We start from the raw sequence: 17,294 nt of genomic DNA on the forward strand, positions 1-17,294 counted from the left end.
TTTCTTTTTGTTCCTTTGTTTCTGTAACTTGGCCTTTTTTCTCTGCAGCTTCATTAGTAATAAATAACATCTGAGTGAAAGCAAAGCTTTTAGTTCAAATGGAAACCATGCTTTCATTTTAAAGTAATAATTGTGTGTGTTTTGCAGTATAAGTCTTCCAGAAAGAGTTCAAGTGGAAATGAAAATGATGAGGTGAGATGTAGTAATTGTTGGAAATACTAAGAAATAAATGTATTCTTCTGTCTTTTTTGAACAAATTAACTTTGCATTCCAAAGCCATAGCAGAAATAACTATTATACTCCTTTATTTGAAAAAAATGATCATGATTGCCTGCTGGGGAGCAGTAGGATGTTTGCTTGCTTTGGTAATAGCAAAATTAATTCACCTATCAAGCAGAGGTGATGTAAAACTAGTATTTGATGTAAACAGCCAACAGTGGTTCCTTGCCATACATATTTTAAATTTAGTTGCTGCCAGTTTGTAGCATACTTGATAAATGTTACATGTCTCATGGATTTCATAATTTCATGTTTCTTGTTAAATCATCATTTTCATTTTTATAATTTCATCTTTTTGATTTCTTTTTAGCAAGACAGTGATAATACTAATGTGTCCCCACAGTCTCCTGTGTCGTCTGAGGTACAAGTTTGTGGGTTTGCTTTTCATTCAACAAACATTTCTTTGTGTTCATTGCTGTCACCAGGTTTTCATGCAGATACAAAGCTGTTCGTTTCCTTTGAAATTACAATTAGAAGTATTTCGTCATAATAAAAATTTAAAAAAGAGACAGAAATTAGAGACAGATATTGCAACTTGTTTTACCTTTGCAACTCTGGTCTCCACTGTTGTTCTTTTTGACTGGTGTGAGGAAATGTGCATTGCTTTGTCTCCATTATCTTTCCTGATGAAAATACTAATGAAACAAAAATTAAATTTGCCATTTTTGATAGGCCTTCCTAGGGAATACTGCTCCTCAGGGCACGTAGTCCCTGAGAGGATTTGAAGTTTATGGTTTAGTACTTTACACATCACCAGGAACCCAAAGGTGGTGACACTTCTTGAGGAGTTTGATCCTTCTCAATCCTGGGTGTCACCTTTGTGGTGCAAAAAAGGGGTGGCTGTGCATGGAGTGTCACTGGGAGAGCACTGCACTGCTTAGCTCAGAGTAAAGCAAATATTATTAACATTTCTTCCTCATGTCTGTGAGGAGCCTGAGAGAGCAGAATTAAAACCTCTCCCAGAATACACAGGAATGAAACAAGGTTATCTCTTGTACATAGCAAGATATTGAGTGCATTCCCTTTTCAGTGGTTAAATGATAAAAACCTGGTCTTCATAGTTGGAAGTAGATATTTCTTAAGAAATGTTGTGATACTAAATATTGGGAGAATATTTGCATCTGCTTACAGCTGGCTTAAACTCTGTTCACAGAATGATTTGCAGTAGTTTGAAATATTTTGAAATACATTTTAGATAATCTGGTGCTGCTTTCCTCTCTCATCATGACAGTTTTATCTATATGTTGTAAGGTTACATTCATTCAATTCATTTTATCTTGTCCTTTTTGAAAGACTTACAGTTAAGCAGGACTTACAGTTATCTCAGGCAAGAATAATTTAAACAGTATCTTGATGGGAACAAAAGTTCTTTCTTTTAATGAGTGGAAGAAAACTGACTTCATCTCTTTTAACAGGATTATGAAAGGACAGATAGTAACACTCATGGTCCATTTGGTCTCAAACCAAGGTCAGGTAAGCTGCTGTTCTCTAGCACAGTGTATTTATTTCCCAGGCTGCAAGAGGCAGTAAGCATAGCAGATGTCACAGTACAGCAGTTCACTCCATTTACTTATCACTGCAGAGTACTGGGAAAGCACAGACAGCTGCTTTGGCAAACAAATAATTGGAAACTTCTCAAGTTGCAGAGTGATTTGTTTGGGATTTTTGGGGGGATTGTTTTTTTTAAAGTTTTTTTTCCCACTTCTTTATTTTGTGCATACTTAGTAATTGTCAAAGAACAGAGAAACAATACACAATTGTTCTCGAGGTTTGATGGCTTAAAGGCTTTATACTTGATTAAAAGTAAAACACAATGCAAATACTTGCAAAGCCAGATGGAGATTCTTGAAGAAGTGCAGATGGAGTTGTGTTGTCCCATACTGATAATTCAATACTGAGGTCACATCAGTCTCCATATTTTCTAATTATCCACTTACACTTAAGTCAGATGATCTCTGCATTTTATTTGAAAGATGTTTCATAGGCAGCATCTTTTCTAGCAGGATGCTTAAAGATGTTTGTTCTTAGAAGTGCTGCAGGTTTTTTCCTGTTTTTGTAGTTTTTGTCAGTTATAGATCTTTAGTTTTTGAATGTTTTCAATCTGAATTCTGACTGACTTCCCTCCTGTTTGACAGCTTTCAGCCGTGCCTCACGCCAGGACTACGGTGCAGTGGATCCTGGCTTTACTATGAGGAGGAAAATGGAACATTTAAGGGAAGAGAGGGAACAAATCAGGCAGCTTCGCAGTGTAGGTACCATCATTCACTCCATGGGTGCAGTGCATTTGCTTTGCTCTGTTCCACAATTTAAATCTGCATTTTTAAGGCCTCCAGTTTGTTGTAAAAGGGCATCTCTGTAGTGGTATTTCTTCCTAAGGAATTTCATGTAACAGGCTACACTGGTACTTGTTTGTGTCCAACCAAAATACCAACTGGGAATTAGTTGGGGTTGTTTTCTTTCTAAAAAACAAAGTGAAATTAATTTTTTTCTGAGGTTTTAAATTTTCTAGGGACACAATAAATCTGCTTGTGTTTGCTATTGTTTGACCTGAGATCTGAAGAAAATTATTACTGCTTTCTAAATGGCCAAATGCTTTTTGAGTGTAAAAAGTTGCTGCAAATTTCATAATCCTGAATGGGATCTACATTTCGGATTTCTGGTAAATTGTTTTTTGTTTTCAAGGCATTTAGCAGTTAGAGTTGACTAAATCATAGCTGCTTTGCTTTTCAAGGCAGTGCTGAATTGTGGTATGACTTCTCTGAAGGATGTTTGTTTTCTGGTTCACTTCCTGAGCAGTGAAGTTGGGCTTGTTGTTGGGCTGGGAAAAACCATTTTTTGCCATCTCTGTTTTGCAACACAACTTTTCCCACAGTTGTGTTCCCTTCTTTTTTTATTCTCATAAAATCATTTTTTTCCTTCTCATAAAATCCTGTTTGGTTTCAACTCACAGATTCTGCGCACTAAGCACTGATCACATATTCAGCATAACATTTCTGTCCTTAAGTTCTGTGCTTTCCTGTTACAAACAGTGGAATGTTGTATGGGCTTGAGAGCTGTGTTTTCTGGTCATTGTTGGCAGAATGTCTTTCACAGTGTATATTGTTGTGTCATTTAAAAAACCCCCACAAAATAACATAAAACACAAGAAAAACCCAACAATACAAACAAAAGGAACACAGAGCCTGTAAGGAGAAAAGGATGTTTATACTGAGTAAAGCATAAATTTATTCTGTTTATTTCACTTTAGCATTAAAATGTTCCTTTTAAACATCTACATGCTTTAAAATACCGTGCTTTTAAACTGAAAAGGTATCTAATGTTGAGAGTAACTTCCTTATGGCCTTTTTCCTAGAATCTTGAGTCCAGGTTGAAGGTGATCCTGCCAGATGACATTGGAGCAGCCTTGATGGATGGGGTGGTTCTTTGCCATTTAGCCAATCACATAAGGCCACGTTCTGTTGCCAGCATTCACGTCCCATCGCCAGCAGTGGTAAGGCATCAATCATTTATCTCATTCTTGGTACATCTTACATGAAAAGAAGCTTTTGAATTTCAGTATTAAACATTGTGACTCATGTTTACCACATTGATTTACTACATTACTCACTTTGGTTTTTCTTGGAAGAAGCATTAAGCGAGGCTCAGAAGTTTAGTTTAAGAGCTGTTTTCCTCATACTGAGTCTTCATAAAATGTGTCTTGTGTTTTAGTAACTGTAAGTGAATTAACATCAGAAATATGCACTCCTTCATGAACGTCTGATGAAGATTTAATATCCTGTCTCCACAGCCTAAACTCAGCATGGCAAAGTGCCGAAGAAATGTTGAAAACTTTCTTGATGCTTGTAAAAAATTGGGCGTTCCACAGGTACTCTAATTGCTTTATTGATTTATTAATAACCACAGAAAATGTCAACAAATACTGAGTTTGGGGGGGTTAGGGGAGCTTTGTTTAGGGAGCAGTAGTGACTATGACATTGACCAGAGAACTTGAAGATCTGAGCAGAAATTCCATTCCAGGGTTATGGGGTGAAGTTGAGGAAGCTACTTTATGGGTTTCTAATCAGTTCTTAATAGTAAAAGTAACACTAACCTCCTTATAAAATATATTGTCATCTAAACAAAGAAATGGACTTGAGACTTGTTTTGTTACTGGAGAGTCTTGACTTTAGCAATCATTTTGGCAGGAATTCAGTCTGCCTAGGAAATATCCTGCACTTACAGAAGTCTGTAGCCTGAATGATTGACTCTCTTTTTTAGCATGGCTGTAGTTGCAGCCCATTACTTGTGCTTCTGTTGCCCAAGTGTATCCTCTTACTTCCTTTTATGAAGAGAAAAAACCTAAAAAAGAAAAAATTTCCTGTATATTATGAGACAAAAAGTTCCCTTGATATTCTTTAGTGCAAGAAGAAAATTAGTTGATGCATTTAGAAGCTGTTTTACTGCTCTGCCATAACTTCTGTCTCATGTGGAGCCACAGGCCATTCCGAAGCTAGAGGTGCTGAGATTTACCATTGAAGTGCTTGTAACACCAGCTGGCAGTTGGGAACATTGTCCAGCTTGTGCTGAATTTTGAGACTGAATGATGATTTTCTTGCAGAATCGTTCATTATTGAGTCTATCAGCATTTCTGAGTTATCCCAAGAGAAAGATTGGTAATAAGTTTGCAAAACAGGGGAAGGGAGAAGGCCACTGAGCCAACAGCACCCACCAGCTTGTTTTTCTCTGCTTATGAAAAGAAAGTCCTTTACTTTAAGTGTTTAGCAGTCTTTTATGTATCTTCTGACATTGTCATAGTTTAACCCTTCAAACAGATCCTAACTGTTGAAAAGTTTCTGCCCATTCTGTTGCTGGAGAGATCTACAGGGACATTTAAGGCCTAAGGTGTTTTCTCTGCAAGTTTCTTCCTGACATGTGTGTGGCTTCAGAGAATGTGTTTGTTTCCTGCCCTGGGTACAAAGGACAGAACTGGTTAAATGTCCTGTGTTCTTTTGCAGGAGAGACTTTGCTTGCCTCATCACATTCTGGAGGAAAGGGGTCTGGTGAAGGTTGGCCTCACAGTCCAAGCTCTGCTTGAGTTGCCTGCATTGAAAGTGTCCCAGCTTTCTGCCATGTGACACAACTTGGTGGCAGCTAGACAGCTTCCATTTAAAGCTCTGTTTTGGATTGCTCTGAGGCACTGCAGCCTCCTACACAGGAACACCCAAGCCATCAAAAACTAAAACCTGTCCAGATGCTGTAGAGAGCCTTACTTTGGAGCTGTGTGTGAAAACCTTGGAATCAGTTCACAGTTAAAGGAACATAACTGTTCTTTTTTTTTTTTTCTTTTGTAATTGGATGTACTAAGAGAATGTGGTAGCATCAGGTTCTCTTTCTAGTTAAGTTAAAAGCTGCCATTTAACATCTCAGTGTTGTTTGAATTACTTTTGAAAGTACAAAGCACACCCCCTGTCACTTTAATTTTTTGAGTCAATCATTTGATTTTAAGATAAGTCAAAAATGTAGCGATGATATGATGGTAAAATATGAGCAGCTGATGACTTGTAATCCCCTTTCACTCTCTGAAAGCTTAATATTTGCATTCTGATATTTGTTTTTTGCACTCCTGATTGTAACTTCGCACTTCTAACATTGCCAGTATTGAGTCTGAGTGTCTGGTGATTACACAGAACAGGATACAGTGAGAAAAGGACACAGTTTATTGAGTTTTTCCAGTCTTCTAGGTTGGTGCCAAATATTTTTTTTCAGTTGTACTGTAGATTGTTTACCTGTGAAGTGCCTGTGTAATTGATAACTCTTAATAGTCTTAAACATTTTTGAAGTTTCTTTGTTTAAAATAGATAAAATGGAAATTTTTTAATATTTTAATAGTTTTTTTGTAAAATCAGTATGTGAAGATTTAAGTAATACTTCACATTTTTGATGTTGGGTGTTTTAAGTTTGTTGCACAATTTAATTGTTGTCTAATAATTAGAAAATACTGTAAATACTTTTTATTTATGCTATTTAATTTGATAATACCTAATTACTTTTGGTTTATTGTATTGTTGGACAAAAACAAAAGTTGTTCTTTCTTTGGGACAAACAAATACACGTGATGAATAAGACATGAGGACTAGTGATTCATACAGAGTAATTTAGGACATTTTGATAAAACTGCCAAAATCTCAGGTTTACGCTGTGACGTTCAGGATTTTGTGTAATATTGCTCCTGATCTCACATGACATTTTTACAACAGGTATATCCATAATTTAGCTGGGAAATATCAGTGTTTATCTTTTTAGCAGGGTTTATTGTGTAATTTCCATGAGTGTGGCATTAGCACACAGGTCAGTTTGTACAAATGTCACTGTGCTGAGACATTGGATCCATGGATAAATGTGAAAACGAAACATTTCCACCGTGGTGTTCTTTTGAGACTTCTGAGTTCACGTATCTGTTTGCTTCTGAACAAATTCTTGGTGTGATGAACCATACACAGTTGAGTTCTTCTCCAAAAAAGTTACAAATAATTTCATCATTTTGGTAGTAGGTCTGTTTGTATTAGTTTGTTCTTCATGAATAGGTAGCTCAATCAAAAAAGTGTTTTGACTGCCACAGATTTTCTGTGTCAGGCTAAGTTATTTTCAGTTGAGGGATATGTTTGCCAGGCATGTGACAAGATTTGATTCTGTTCTTTCCAATTGACCAAGACCCTGTGTAAGATAATCCATTAAAAAATGAGAGAGGAGTATTGACTATTGTACTGTAGTCTTATAGGCAATAGCTGACAGGAAAAATAACCTTTTTTTGATTATAAGTTTAAAAATACCACTTATTTTTAAATCCATTGAAACAAGTTTGTGTACATGTAATAGCTAAAATCCACTATTGTTCATATAGTGTTGTCTTAAAACACAGCTTATGGAGAGGCTGGTGTATAAATTAATTTGCAAAGTCCTAGATATAAATCTTAGGTTAGATAAATGTGTTTAAAGAAACTGGATTGCTTTGACATTTGAAATATTGTATTTCAAATCTATCTCTGATTGGTTCTTGCATCTCTTCTAATGGTTGTTTTAACAACTTCAGTCTCTATTTTCATTAATGTCACTATCTGAAAAGTCATGCAAAAACTAAAGGAAAAGTTATAATTCACTAAGCAAAATGCTTGCCTGCTACATTTAAAAAAACAGCCACTCAAAAAGAATAAATCCTTGTCTTTCATTTCACTGTTGTTGCTGCTACCAGAGCAAAGTTCTAGTTCAGTGTTAGCCGTGGAAGTGCTAAATATAAATTGTCACTTTATCTGAAAACTGATCTCCACTGCTATTTCATAGTCATATTTTAAAACATTTTCTGATCTTAAGGTAACATTTTTCCTTCTTGAACTAATTTTATTAAATTGTATCACAGTGTAAACATTAAGAATTCCCTTGATGTAGCATGGCAGCTGCTTATTTCTTGGGGTTTCCAAACTCCTTAGTAAGCTGAAAACTGGATATGAAACTGATGTACTCATTTTGAACTGAAATCTACTAAAACAATTTTTTTTTAGTACTCTGCAGTTCTTCCCCACAGACTTGCTACCCACAGTCTTGCTTTGCCATTCCTTGGAAATTATTGTGGCTGCCTTCTTGCTTATGGGGAAGAATAATAATGATTCTTCCAAGGCTTCTCTTTTAGCATAGCAAGGATTAAAGCCTTCAAGTACCCTTAGGAGCAGTCTGAGAAAAGATCCACTGTGCTTGGATGAGTCTTTTTCTCATCTCTAACTGCTTTTACTACTACTACTAATAGTCTACAGCCTTGCTAACATTGGCTTGTACAACTGTGATTTCTTTAACAGCAATTTCAAAAGTGATACTAAAAAGATTTGAATTTGAAGTTTTCATTTCCAGGAAGCTTGTGGAGATAGTTGTGTCTTGTCTGTACAAGAATTTGCATATATACTCTACTCCTTTTTCCCCTTCCTTTTGATTCCCAGCATCTTATTTACTTTTGTTCATTCTCAGATCTAGTGCATTCAGGCTGTTGCTTACTCTGGGCCACTTCCCTTCTTCCTCTTGAATTTTTTTAAGAATTTGTACCAGTGATTCCAGAATCCCTGCTCCAAACATTTCCTGTGTTTGAGATACTCATTTTCACTTTTGTGTAGGATATGATGCCATTACTCAGTACTTGATACAGCTGATAGGGGTAGGTAAAAACAGAGCCTGCTCAGTTCTTGTTGCACTCTTCCTTTTTTCACTTAGAACATGAAGAAAAGTCAACATTAAAAGCTTTAGGAAGGTGCACTAAGTTTTCCTACTAAACTTGGCAATAATGAGGCATGAACTGTAAATTACAGAGTGGATCAGCATAGTGACAGGACTTCTGGCCTTGTGTATGTTATGTGTTTTATGTCACTGCATGCAGTATGTCACATGTGGCTGATCTTTCACTTGAGCAATAATGTCCCACATATGGTGAGGTCTTACAGCAGTGACAGTGAAATAATTGTTGTGAAGTGTGGTGTCTTCCCAGAGAGTCTCAGAAATGCTTTTAATCTGTTCTCCAGCACTGCTAATCCACTGTGCTCACTGGGGCACTGCTGGGGATGCAGAAACCCTCCAGACTCCTGATCTGGAGTCCTTCCAAAATCTAACCAAGAACTCTGAGCATAAAATAGGGAGGAATGGATTTGAAACAATAAACAACTGACATGAATCTATTTTTTAATTATTTTTTTTTTTAATCCTAGTCTTTACTGAAGTCAAGGCAGATTTTACCCTTGACTTCAGTAGATTCTCACCTTTTTGATTTGTGGAACACCTGAGCTGGAGACCATAGCAAACATGGCTTAAACTTGTTTGACACTAGCAAACTTTAGTGTCAGATTATTGACTAAAATAGTGACCCGTGGTAAGTCAAATGAACTTGTCAAATGTTATGTGGATTAATTTAATAAAAAAATTTCTGATAAGCCAAACAGTATTTAGATGGTAGGAAAAAATTACATTGAAGTGAGGTGGGAAGGTGGTGTTACCTCAATAAAATTGTAGATGAGGACAACTGTTAGGTTTTTACTGCACTAAAAACTTCATTTCAAATACCATATCACTTACTGGCAGTCTCATCAGCTTTTGACATAAATCTGTAGCTAAATCCAAACAAAAGTGAAGACATTTATTTTCACTAAAATGGAATTTTATATGTCGTGTTGGTACTGAAGACAAAGACGAAGGTCTGGCTCTTCTTCCCTTTGCTGATTCCTTAAATGTTTATTTGAAAGGCTGATTCCACTGATTTCAACTGAAAACAACCTGTGGGAGTTTTTAGCCCTTCTGCAGATAGGAGATGTGGTTTGGTATTGGCAAATCAAATGTCACTTTCCCTCACCAAATCGAGCTAATGTCTGTGTTTCTGTTAGAGGATCTCTACTTGAAGAGCAAAAGTAAATAAGCACACCCCAACACACACAATTTGGAATTAAGAGAATGTCATTAAGACCACCAATGGAAAAGGCAAAGTAGAGTTGTCCAAGCAGAGTGCTCTGAATTGATTCACAGTGAATCACTCCAGGAAAAGCCTTCAGTCTCAGTAAAGAAGTTTGTGTTCTGTAGCTGAGGGCTGAGGATCCTGGAGTGTGTGGAGCTTTCAGTAGAGCTCAGAACAAGGCATTTGCCAGCTTTGTGTTCCCAGAGCCATTTGGTGTGGCCAGCTCTGTCCCAGCTGCATCAGTGGCTGATGCTGCAGGGGGCACTGCCTGTGGGCAGGGGGCCTGGCTGGTGCCACCCGTGCTCCCCTGCCTGTGTGCCAGTGAGGCTGTGCAGGACAACTGCTGACAGAAACACCTCCCTGCTCCTAAAGAGATGCTGCAACCTGAGCAAAACCACCAGGGGATAATTTGAGAGTAATCACTAATAGATCTTCAGCAATATTTAACTTGCCCCAGCAGTGGGTGATGCAGTTTTTGCTCTGGGATGCTTTTGCTCTGGGAACTGCAGACCTTTTCTGACTGCAAATGGCACTGTGGCTCTGAAGGGGTTAATGTGTGCACTTCCAGGAGGAATTGCAAACAGAACTGCTGGGTTTGTTCCATATGCCACACATTGGGTCATGTGTCATTCATTTACAGACAGAGGGACAGGTAAACTGTCTGTTCTTAATGAGCAATGTTATGGTACAGGTTTGTTTTGGAAAATATGAAGATAAATTTGTCTTTTCTTGTGAAGAAAAATTCTCCTGATCTTCACTGCTTAAATAGAGAATAGATGTGATTGAATTTTAGTTTAAACTTGCCACTGCACAGAAGCAGTTCTGGCTCCTGTGTTTGTTACATAATAAAATGCCCTTGGATTTATTTGTCTTTAAGTATTTCACGTAGTACAGTTTTGCTAACATACTGTCTTAAAATTGTGGTTATATGAAGTCTTTGTTCCCTCATTAGGTTTTACCATTATTTTTTCAGCATGAGAGGCAAAGGGCAGCAAGATTTCTGCAGCTGCTTGGTCAGTTTTAGGGAAGGCACACCAGTTATCATAAAATGACATCTAATCTATCATTTTTAGTTCAAATTATATATAGCCAATTGCATTTTCAAAAAGGAATTTTCAGAGTGTTTTTTACATTTTAGAAACTTAAAACAAGCGAAAACCAAAAACTTTTTCCATGGCTACTCTAGTATCTTAGGAAATTCTGAAGCAGAAGAACAGCTTGGACTGATAGCAATTAAATTGTTTTGGAAAAGTTTTGATTTTGGCAGTGTTATATTTACAGTTGAACTTGATCCATTAAAAGTCTCTTCCAAACTAAATATCTATGATTGTAAGTCTTCAATGAGACCAGAATTTCCCTCCAGTGTTTTGTAACTCAGTTACTGCACAAAGTCAGTCATTTAAATTAAATTCTTGGCACTGAGGAGGGTTTTCTCAGTTCATTCAAAGTGAAATAAGGCAAACATAACTTTTTCCATCACAGTTTTATGAAGGCAAATTGTAAAATAGAGAATATCTGGAAATGCCACAAGGACACCTTTTCACTTTGTTTCATTTTAAAATGAGTGAACCAGTGAAATATTTCCAAAATGACTATATTTGTGTAGGGTTTGGTTGTGCCATGAGTGGCACAGGAATTTGCAGTAGCTGTTCAGTATTAATTTGTATTCTGAAGCTGTGCAGGACTGTGCTCTTGCTGATGCAGTTGTGTTTGCTGAAGGGATGTGATACCTGGAGCAAATCCTGAGAGTTCCTGGCAAGGCTGACATTCCCAGGAGGAATACACAGGTGTAGTGAGAAAGGGTGGGTTGGTGGAATACATTGGAGAGTAATGTGAATACTTTTTACTATTGTGGAATGTCTAGAACAATGAAAATGTGATTGCTTTACAGTTATCATTCAGTTAGTATTCAGTTATTTTATTTTGTAATTTGTGGTTATGAAACTCAGAAGATGCCATGTAACCAAATGGTCAACATGTAAATGTGTGCAGGATGTGGCAAAAGTAGTTCTGAGGGCACAGCAGGAGAGTGATTCTTAAAAATAGATGCTCAAATTGTATATATACTTGCAAAGTTTTTGATAGTGCATTTCAATTGATTTTGCATTTCATGTTCTTGTAAAGTGCATCTTTCATACTTTTGAGGGTTGTCTACTTGTACTATACTGTATTAAGCCTTTTTTCAGGATTTCCATTATTGCTGGAGCTTCCAACATACATGTTTCTTTTGAAAAATGTTCTTACTGTTATTTGTTTTTGTAAATAGTGTTTTGTATTAAATTTGCATGGATAAACCCCACATTTCCAAAACCAGTGTACATACGCTGTGTATAAAATACAAACTGTTTCATAATTTTCATGTAGTCAAGTTATTCAATTTGATTTCATTTCAGTTTATATATTTGTAGTAAATAATGAGAATTTGTTGTATGTTCTCTCAAATGTCTGTGTTTTCATTTTGATAGATAAGTGACCTGCTTTATTATGTCAGGAAATACATCCTCTGACAAACAGAAGGAAAGCTAATTCCTGGTTCAGGGAAGTAGAACACATACACATGTGTGTAAGTGTGTTGGAATTTTGGTTTTGACCAACAGTGGTGAGAATACACAAGGATCAAGCTGCCCTCATTTGTAGCAATCTTTATACATTTACACACTTTGCTGTGAGAACCACCCAATGTCTTCTCACATTTATATTTGGAACAACACAGATTTTTGAGTCTTGCTAATGATAACCTTAAAGCAGCACAGAAGTTCCTCCTGACAGAGGTGATCTGCTTCCCTTCTGTTCCCTGGGCTGGCTCTGGCACTAGCACAGATAATCTGTGTGGTTTGCAGTCATCAATTGCTTGATCCAGCCTCAGGGAAACTGAACTGCCAGGTTTTGGAGCTGCAGTTGAGTTGGGTTATTCAAATGTAGGTTAACAGAGTGTTTTATAGGACCAAATTTATTTTACCTTCATTTCTTTTAGATTATTTAAAGATGTAGTCAATTTTATTATTTTACCTGAATATTGAAAATAAATACTCTGTTTTGAGAGATGTTTTTCCCTGTGAGACCTTATTCTGCACCTGCACACACCCAGCTGCTCTTTGTTGAGGCACATTTGGGACAGTAAAGCAGAAACTGAGGAGCAGCATTCCAAAGAAAGTGAGCACCATTCCTTGACAAAAGCATCTCAGCAGCTGGAACATTTTTTTTTTTGCAGTTGCTAATGATGGATTTATAGTTGAAATATTCTGAGTCTGTTGTTTAGTTTTCAGCTCTGAAGAAAACTTTCCTCTTATGAAAAGGACATTCAAGGGCAATGATGCCAGGTTCAAAGCCTCTGTTCCGAGCTGAACTCCACAGAGCTCAGGTCTGAGGAGGAGCAGCTGAGGGAGCTGCAGGGGCTCAGCCCGGAGGAGAGGAGGCTCAAGGGGAACATTGCCACTCTCTACAGCCCCTTCAGGGAGGTGGAGCCAGCTGGGGCTTGGTCTCTTCCCCCAGGTAACAAGTGACAGGATGAGAGGAAACGGCCTCAAGTTGTGTCAGGGGAGGGTTCGATTGAATATTGGGAAAAATTTCTTCTCTGAAAGGTGGTCAGGCATTGGAACAGTGCCCAGTGGAATCACCATACCTGGAAGTGGGCAAGAGCTCTGTGGGATGTGGCACTGGGAAAAGGGTTTGATGTTGAGCTCAGTGGTGCTGGGCTAATGGTTGAGCTCAAGGGTCTCAGGAGTCTTTTCCAACCTTTGTGCTTGTGCCATTCTAAGATGAAAGTTAACCCTGTCCCTGTTGAAACCAAGACAATGACATACAAAGACGTTTTTATCTTCCATGAAACGAAACTCCCTACTCCTCAGCAGCCCAATGATGTTTGTTACTTTCTCTCCTAATGCAATTCCAGATATTTCTCCTCTCCACAGTTAGAGGAGGCTGAAATCCTTTTGCAGCTTGAGTGAGAAGTACTGATATCTTCAGTGTAAATGTTTATTTGTGTTAATAAGAATATGACATTCCAGACAGATAGGTATAAATTCTTGAGCTGATGCTGTGTTGTTCATTTCATCCTCTTCCTTTTTGATTTCCAAAATCTCCAGCTCTCAGAAAGAGAAGAAGGCAAAGCAGCAGCCAACACAGGCTTTCCTAGCAGAAGCTTCCAAGTGCATGAACTTCTGAAGAACACTTAATTAGATAAATCATCCCACACTCCCTGTATTCTCCAAGCCCTAAGAAACAGAACCAAAAAAAGGATTATCTCTGAAAACTCTCAGGGGTATAATTTAGAAATAGATAAGTACTACTGGATTCAGTTCCAAATAATGTTTATGTGAAAGCTCTTTTTCTCCACAAACCACTGGGTGATGTGTCTAGCTTGCACTTTTCACTGTGTACTGAAATAGTAAGTGCATTCTGTTCTTTCTCCAGTAAGGACAGTGATCATCTTGTAATTTTTGGCTCAAGCAACATAAACTTCTATTTCCCAGGAATATTAGTTTAAATGATAGCGATACTTTTTTTTTCTGATGAAATCATAGGGGAATTCCCAAAGTTTTCTTCCTCCTGTATATGCAACAGGATTACAAAAGGGAGGTATCAGATAGACCACCCAGTGAATGAGCCATGAGTTATTATTCAGTGTTACTGCTCTGATTATCAGTTTTTGTGTATTGTCTGTATATGGCATCACTGAGCCTTATTTGTGTATTTGGGGACTTTGAAACTCCCACTCCCAATTTTTACTTTTGCTACTGGCTTAGAAACAGCTTTATCACACAGGCTGCTTCTGATGTGTGCTCTTTTTGATAACTTGCATTAACATTTTATTCAAAGAGCTTTCATTGCAAATTCAGGAATTGTGTTTGATGCATAAATTGAAATGACAAACATTTTATTTAGGAAAAATACTTGATTCTTTCAGGACTTATGGTCCCCAGATAAGTGCTTTCATTTATTTTTTTTTTTGGCAAAATTATTTGCCCTTTCAAATATCAACAAATTGCAAGGAGTTCTGTTTTGACTAAAAACAAACTCAGAATTGCTATAATATGCTTTGAAGGCATCTATAAAACAGAGCAGATCTTATCACTTCTGTTCCCACAGGTGCAGATGGGGAAAGAAACCTCACCACCATCTGTCTTTTCTCACTTGGACTTTCCCATAAACCAAGAAAGCCTTATGCATAAAAGAGTAAATTTAGTTTCTGTAAATACAAAATTTTAAAACTAAATTTATTATTGTCTTTTAAAAAAACCACAACAAATTCATGTCTAAATTGACAGCTTACTCAACAATGGGAAAAACATGAGGTATTTTTCACTTTCTGACAGATTGCATCTGCTTGACAGCATTGCAACTTGAATTAATCCCATTTCCTTGTGAGTGCAGGTTGTGCTCTGCCTACAGACAGTGCAGCCCCTTTTCTTTGACCAGAGAACTTCTCCTGCACCCTGATCTCTAGAACCCGGGCATTCTGCTGTTTGCCACTTCTGCAGCCTGTTTATACAAACACACACTTGATGCCACTGAAGCTGCTACCCTTCCCAGCTCATAAACACGAGAAACCCCAGCCAAGGATGTGGCAGTCAAACACACACACCTGGTGCTGCTCAGGGCTGCCCAAAGGAGTCTCAGCTCTCCGTCACCTTCCAGCAGTGTCTCTGAGCCTTGGCATCCCTCCACGCCCCCACCAGGTCAGGTGAGCTCCCCCCTGCCCGCCCTGCAGGGCTGAAACACGTTCTGCTCAGGTTTTATTCACTGCTGCACGTTCTGCTCAGGTTTTACTCACTGCTGCTCGTTCTGCTCTGATTTTACTCACTGCTGCACATTCTGCTCAGGTTTTACTCACTGCTGCACGTTCTGCTCAGGTTTTACTCACTGCTGCTCGTTCTGCTCAGGTTTTACTCACTGCTGCACCTTCTGCTCAGATTTCACCCACTGCTGCTCGTTCTGCTCAGGTTTTACTCACTGCTGCACGTTCTGCTCAGATTTCACCCACTGCTGCTCGTTCTGCTCAGGTTTTACTCACTGCTGCACGTTCTGCTCAGATTTCACCCACTGCTGCTCGTTCTGCTCAGGTTTTACTCACTGCTGCTCATTCTGCTCAGATTTTACTCACTGCTGCACGTTCTGCTCAGATTTTACTCACTGCTGCACGTTCTGCTCAGATTTTACTCACTGCTGCTCGTTCTGCTCAGATTTCACCCACTGCTGCTCGTTCTGCTCAGGTTTTACTCACTGCTGCTCATTCTGCTCAGATTTTACTCACTGCTGCACGTTCTGCTCAGGTTTTACTCACTGCTGCTGCGTTGTAGGCACCTCTGCCAGGACTGGGGTGGGATGGACAATCTCCTGCAGCCCCCTCCAGGCTCAGCTGCAGTGTCCTGCTGGCTCTGGCCCCCAGGACGCTGCCTCAGGCTGTCCCTGTTGGCCAGCAGGCCCTAAACAGCTGGAAATGCTGGTTTGTGACAAATCCCACAGGTTTTTTAGGAAAATGGCTGGGGAGCACACAGGTACTCCTGTCAGCTGGCAGAACAGAGGGTGGGATGTTCCTTCCTTCACAAGCATCCTGTGCTCTGGTATGTTCAAACTGGATTGATGTGAAATGTGTCCCATTTGCTGGGTAATTTGTGAGGCATGCTGTGATTCTGGGGGACCAAAGGAGGAATCCAAAGATGGTTTTACCCTGCCCCACATGACACTCTTTAGTTGGGCTCAGTTTTGAGTGGACAGTTCACGCACTGTGGTGCCATGAAAGTGCTGCTGCAGACCAGAGCTTTCTTAGACAGTGTAGGAGACAAACTGGAAGTCAAAATGAGGCATTTAAAATCAGGCTGTCAGAACTGATTAAGGCTGGAGAGTTTATTTACTTGTCTCCCACCCAGCAGGAAGAAGACAATGGTTAACTTCTTTTGTTGACCAGTCCTTCTCACAGGGGATGAACTTCTGACCTCTGATGATTTTTTTTCTGCGCCAGACATTCACAGAAACAAAACCTACAAGCACAGGAATATTTTCTTTATGCCTGATCCTTCCAAACTGGGAAAGAAGAAACCAGTGAGGGGCAGATGCTGTGGGCTGGAGGATAAGCCAAGGCTGTGGCTCCTAAGCTCCAGCTGCAGCAGGGTCCCTCCTGCTCTGGGCAGTGCCCTCCCCTGTGCCCAGCACAGGACCCCGGTGCTCACCCCTGTGCCCAGCTGAGCTGCAGCTCCTGCCCCAGCACACACAGCAGCTCCAGCTCTCTTTTGCTCCCTGCAATCCCAGCCTTTGGAATTAAAGGTGATGCCCTGCAGCATCCACTGGAACAGACCCACTTCAGTGGCTCAATGTGGAGACTCTCCCTGTTTATCCTTTTCCTGACATTATATGGGTTTATTTAAATATATTTTGGTGTGTAATGAGCCATATAATTGTTTTGGGCTGAGCCAATGCAAGGAGCAAGGGAGTTCAGGCCTCCAGGGATTTAGTGTGCTGCAGGACTTCACAAAGGAAGCATCACAGGGTTCCTCTGCCCCCATGGCATCTTCCCAGGGGCTTCCTGCAGGAACTGGTGGTGTAGGACTGGGAGATGCTT

At 39.1% G+C, this 17,294-nt stretch overlaps 1 protein-coding gene across 1 annotated transcript in view; it reads left to right on the forward strand.

The window, feature by feature from the left end:
* Nucleotides 1-12,778, forward strand: part of LRCH2 (leucine rich repeats and calponin homology domain containing 2) — a 39,900-nt gene extending 27,122 nt beyond the window's left edge. Inside the window, exons 16-22 of the mRNA XM_058032500.1 lie at nucleotides 148-192; nucleotides 590-640; nucleotides 1,695-1,752; nucleotides 2,415-2,527; nucleotides 3,632-3,769; nucleotides 4,067-4,144; nucleotides 5,274-12,778. Coding sequence (XP_057888483.1) covers nucleotides 148-192; nucleotides 590-640; nucleotides 1,695-1,752; nucleotides 2,415-2,527; nucleotides 3,632-3,769; nucleotides 4,067-4,144; nucleotides 5,274-5,393 — 603 coding nt within the window. The 3' untranslated portion in view covers nucleotides 5,394-12,778. The remainder of the gene's footprint in view (nucleotides 1-147; nucleotides 193-589; nucleotides 641-1,694; nucleotides 1,753-2,414; nucleotides 2,528-3,631; nucleotides 3,770-4,066; nucleotides 4,145-5,273) is intronic.
* Nucleotides 12,779-17,294: the final 4,516 nt, after the last annotated feature.

Source organism: Melospiza georgiana, chromosome 12 (assembly GCF_028018845.1).
Source record: "Melospiza georgiana isolate bMelGeo1 chromosome 12, bMelGeo1.pri, whole genome shotgun sequence".
Lineage (NCBI taxonomy): Eukaryota > Metazoa > Chordata > Aves > Passeriformes > Passerellidae > Melospiza > Melospiza georgiana.